At 39.6% G+C, this 3566-nt stretch overlaps 3 protein-coding genes and 1 long non-coding RNA gene across 9 annotated transcripts in view; 3 read left to right on the top strand and 1 right to left on the bottom strand.

Annotated features, from left to right (window-relative positions):
• The window catches only part of LOC126404273 (gastrula zinc finger protein XlCGF17.1-like), a 331284-nt gene that overhangs the window by 14193 nt on the left and 313525 nt on the right, over positions 1-3566 (top strand). The gene's annotated exons all lie outside the window — the stretch shown is intronic.
• LOC126404399 (uncharacterized) overlaps positions 1-3566 on the bottom strand; it is a 150415-nt gene that overhangs the window by 40862 nt on the left and 105987 nt on the right. For 2 of the 4 annotated variants that reach the window (XR_007571466.1, XR_007571465.1), the window contains exon 2: positions 86-202. The exons of 1 other annotated variant lie outside the window; for it this stretch is intronic. This is a non-coding gene — a long non-coding RNA (uncharacterized LOC126404399). Of the gene's footprint in view, positions 1-85; positions 239-3566 lie in introns of all 4 variants that reach the window. One more of the 4 variants, XR_007571467.1, reaches the window with a different exon arrangement.
• LOC126404325 (zinc finger protein OZF-like) overlaps positions 1-3566 on the top strand; it is a 59353-nt gene that overhangs the window by 44190 nt on the left and 11597 nt on the right. The gene's annotated exons all lie outside the window — the stretch shown is intronic.
• The window catches only part of LOC126404329 (zinc finger protein 771-like), a 46456-nt gene continuing 45174 nt past the window's right edge, over positions 2285-3566 (top strand). For both annotated transcript variants that reach the window (XR_007571435.1, XM_050067502.1), the window contains exon 1: positions 2285-2684. Coding sequence is in view for 1 of the 2 variants with exons in the window: in XM_050067502.1 (XP_049923459.1) it covers positions 2492-2684 (193 nt within the window). In the remaining variant the exon portion in view is untranslated. The remainder of the gene's footprint in view (positions 2685-3566) is intronic.

Raw genomic sequence — 3566 nt, 5'->3', positions numbered from 1 at the left:
CAGCTTCAAGGCCTGGAGGAGGATGATATCACCAAGTTCACATCCACTCCTGTCCCTGTGAAAAGTGACGATGATGAAGAGAAACCTCAGTCCTCACAGCTTCATCAAAGACACACTGAACAGATGGAAACAGAAGCAGAGGGAGAGGACTGTGGAGGAGCAGAACCAGCCAGGAACTCAGATCCAGATACACATTTACAACCTGAGACTGATGACAAGACTGAAGAGTCTTCTGAACCTGAGATGGATGACAGTGATAATGTTTGGAAGGAGACCAGAGAACCTCAGTCGGGTTTAAATTCCCTGAAAAATGATCAAATCCTTTTCAATGATTTGATTGCTGGTGAGAAACGATTTAGCAGCTCTGAGCGTGGGAAAAGATTTGGTCACAGTGGAGTTCTGAGGGAACACGTGAAATGTCATACAGGAGAGAAACCACTTAGCTGTTTCATTTGCGGGGAGTCATTTAGATTAAGTGGAAATTTACATACACATATGAAAATTCATGAAGGAGGAAAGTGATTCAGCTGTTCAGCTGTTTGTACAATACTCTTACAGGGATCACGACTTGGCACACAGGAGTACACTTACAAGTGATAGATCTTTCAGCTGCAGTGTTTGTATGAAATCTTAAACACAAATTGGATATTTACACAAACACATGAAAACCCAAACAGGAGCAAAACCTTTTAGCTGCAGTGTTTGTCACTAAAGATTCACTTGACCTAAACAACTAAGAAACCATCAGGGTGGTGTCTGTCAGTCCTCACAACCTTACCAAACTCAAACTGTTCTTTTGGGTCTCTCTGTATCACTCTGTATCAGAGGCCACCATAAATAAATGAATGTGTGGGAAATCCAAAAATTTTGGTTGACAGTTTTGCCACAGTGTTGAACCACATCTCTTTTAACATTACAGTTACGACTGAAAATAACAACAAATTTTACTTAATTCACATACCTCTGCAATTTAAAACAATTTCCAGTTTCTACCTGGAAGATTTAGACCGAGATCATGGTGATTCAGTCTTTGAAGATGTCATCAATATCCATGTGAGTGTAATATGTCATCTGGAGACTTTTCGGAGCTAGTGCCAGCTACTTTCATTGGAAAAGAGTTGGCAACTCTGCCCTACTTGTGAACTATAGCCAAGAAAACAATACTTCTTTTTTTTTTTTTTTCTCTCAATTTTGTTGACAATCACAATCGATGATAAACAAAAATACAGAGGGGCATCTCCAACATGTGTGGTTTTTCTTCTACCTTAGTCCAGGCAATTGTTGGTATCACTTTCCATGTAGGTGGTCCAGTTTTTGTCAAATATATGTCCCTTGAGTTTTAGTTGGTAAGTCAACTTTTCCATTGAGTGAATATCCAGGATGATCTCAAACCATTGCTCCTTGTTTGGTATTTCCACTTTGTACCAGTTCCTAGTTATAGCCTTTTTGCTGGCATTAGGTAAAATTTTAACCAGATACCTGTCTTCTTTTTGCACAGCTTCATCAATTTTTCCCAGGTACATGACAGCACAGTTTTTTGGGATATCATAATCCAATATGTCATTAATAGTTGTATTTACAATATTCCAAAAAGGTTTTAATTTACAGCAGCACCAGAAGACATGTGTATGGTTGCCCTCTTGGTTACCACAGAGCCTCCAGCATGGTTGTTGGGTCTTTAATTGTCTGCTCTTGATCTGAGGTGTCATGAAGAACCTAGTGAGATTCTTCCAACCATAAAATAAACAATACTATTAACCTGGACGAGTACGAAAAAGATCAACATCTCCCAGTGGTTGGATCCACTAACACAGCAGATAACAATGGAACAAAAATCCACTCTGGAAAAAGTTATACTGATGGATTATGTGTTAAAGGTTTGATTTTATTTCCTCAGTGTTACACTTATGGACTATCTGTGTAAACTGCCCATCAAGATGTTAAAGGTTGGATTTTACCTTCCTGATATTGTACTTATGGATTCCCTGTGTAAACTGCCCACTACTATTTAGAAATCTTAGTTTTGTGTCCTTGTGTACATGGTCTGTGTGGATTTCATAATTGTCTTTGTCTTCTTCCATCCTTGTAATATTTTACTGAGTTAACTAATGGATTAGGGTATACACTGGAAAGTGCCTCGATAAAGCCACTCCAATGATTTTTTGCATCTCTCCATCATGTTTCTGTTGCTCATGTACAACTTTTTTGCATATGTGAAAACAAATAAACTAAACTAAAACACTTGAAACAGTTCAATAAAAGTCATTCTTTCAAAAAGTGTATTTTAATCATTTATCCTCTTGAGTTTGTTTTTCAGAGAAAGCTTGCAATTTCATGAACACTTCTGGACTTTTATTTTGAAGCTCATTAACTTGTTTACCCCGGAAGCGGTATTCTTTACTGTTGCTGACGTCACACTGTTTGACCAAGATGGCGTCTGATAGAAACGTATGTTAGCAGAGTCTCTTTGTTGTGTTTTTAAAGTGTGAACATGTCTAAAGTCCAAATGCTGAGATCGTTGGTGAAGCAGCGACTAACTGCGGCTGCTGAAGAGATATTTGGGCTGGTTGAAAGAACGATAGCAGAGTATGAGGAGGAACTTTGTCGATCAAAAGAAGAGAACGAGCGACAACGGAAACGACTGGACGCTGTTATCAACTCTCAACTTGGGTTACACAGAGCAGGTTTGTTCATTAAACATTACAAGTTCAGTATTAATAACATAACTGCAGGTTTGTTCGATAAAAATTCAGTCTGTCGATGTTTAGACGCCGCGTTAGCTTCTCTGGTGTCGTTAGCTTCTCTGGTGTCGTTAGCTACCCTGGTGTCGTTAGCTTCTCTGGTGTCGTTAGCTTCTCTGGTGTCGTTAGCTTCTCTTGTGTCGTTAGCTTCTCTGGTGTCGTTAGCTTCTCTGGTGTCGTTAGCTTCTCTGATGCCGTTGTTGTGTCCCTACTGGTTTCTAATTTAACTGGTTTCCTTACCGAACAGCTGCAGATGTGCTGCGCCTCCGTCAGCAGATTTGTCACAAATTCACAAACATACACAACATATTACTGGCGATCTTAAAGTCGCAGCCCACATCTACCACAGTGAATATGCTCCTGTAAGTGAGCACTAAGTACCAGCGACATTAAAAAAAGAAAGCTGTAAGTGAGCACTAAGTACCAGCGACATTAAAAAAAGAAAGGGAAGAAAATATGATATACACAAATTTGCGTCAAGCTGGACTCGATTTCACGTCAACAAAAGACAATATAACACAAACCGCACGTCTACCTGTGTGAGCCACTGAGACTCACAGAGCACATAGCTTTCCTCAGGTATTAGTAAATTACATCAGTATCCAGGTAACATTTTGATTTGGGCTGACCTGAGACAACTGGTTACCCTCAGCTTGCCTTGAAAATACCCACACATATTTATCAGTGTTTCTTGTTCTTTTTCCAAGAGTCTACAAACATATTCAGTGCCACATTACAGTCTGCACAACACTGCACACTATGACAAAGCCTGTCATGTTTAAAAAGTGACGATCTAACTCGCTCACTGCGTACCTGTAGAGACAG

This window comes from Epinephelus moara, chromosome 17 (assembly GCF_006386435.1).
Source record: "Epinephelus moara isolate mb chromosome 17, YSFRI_EMoa_1.0, whole genome shotgun sequence".
In the NCBI taxonomy this organism is placed as follows: domain Eukaryota; kingdom Metazoa; phylum Chordata; class Actinopteri; order Perciformes; family Serranidae; genus Epinephelus; species Epinephelus moara.
This window is presented reverse-complemented; position numbering and strand designations above follow the sequence as displayed.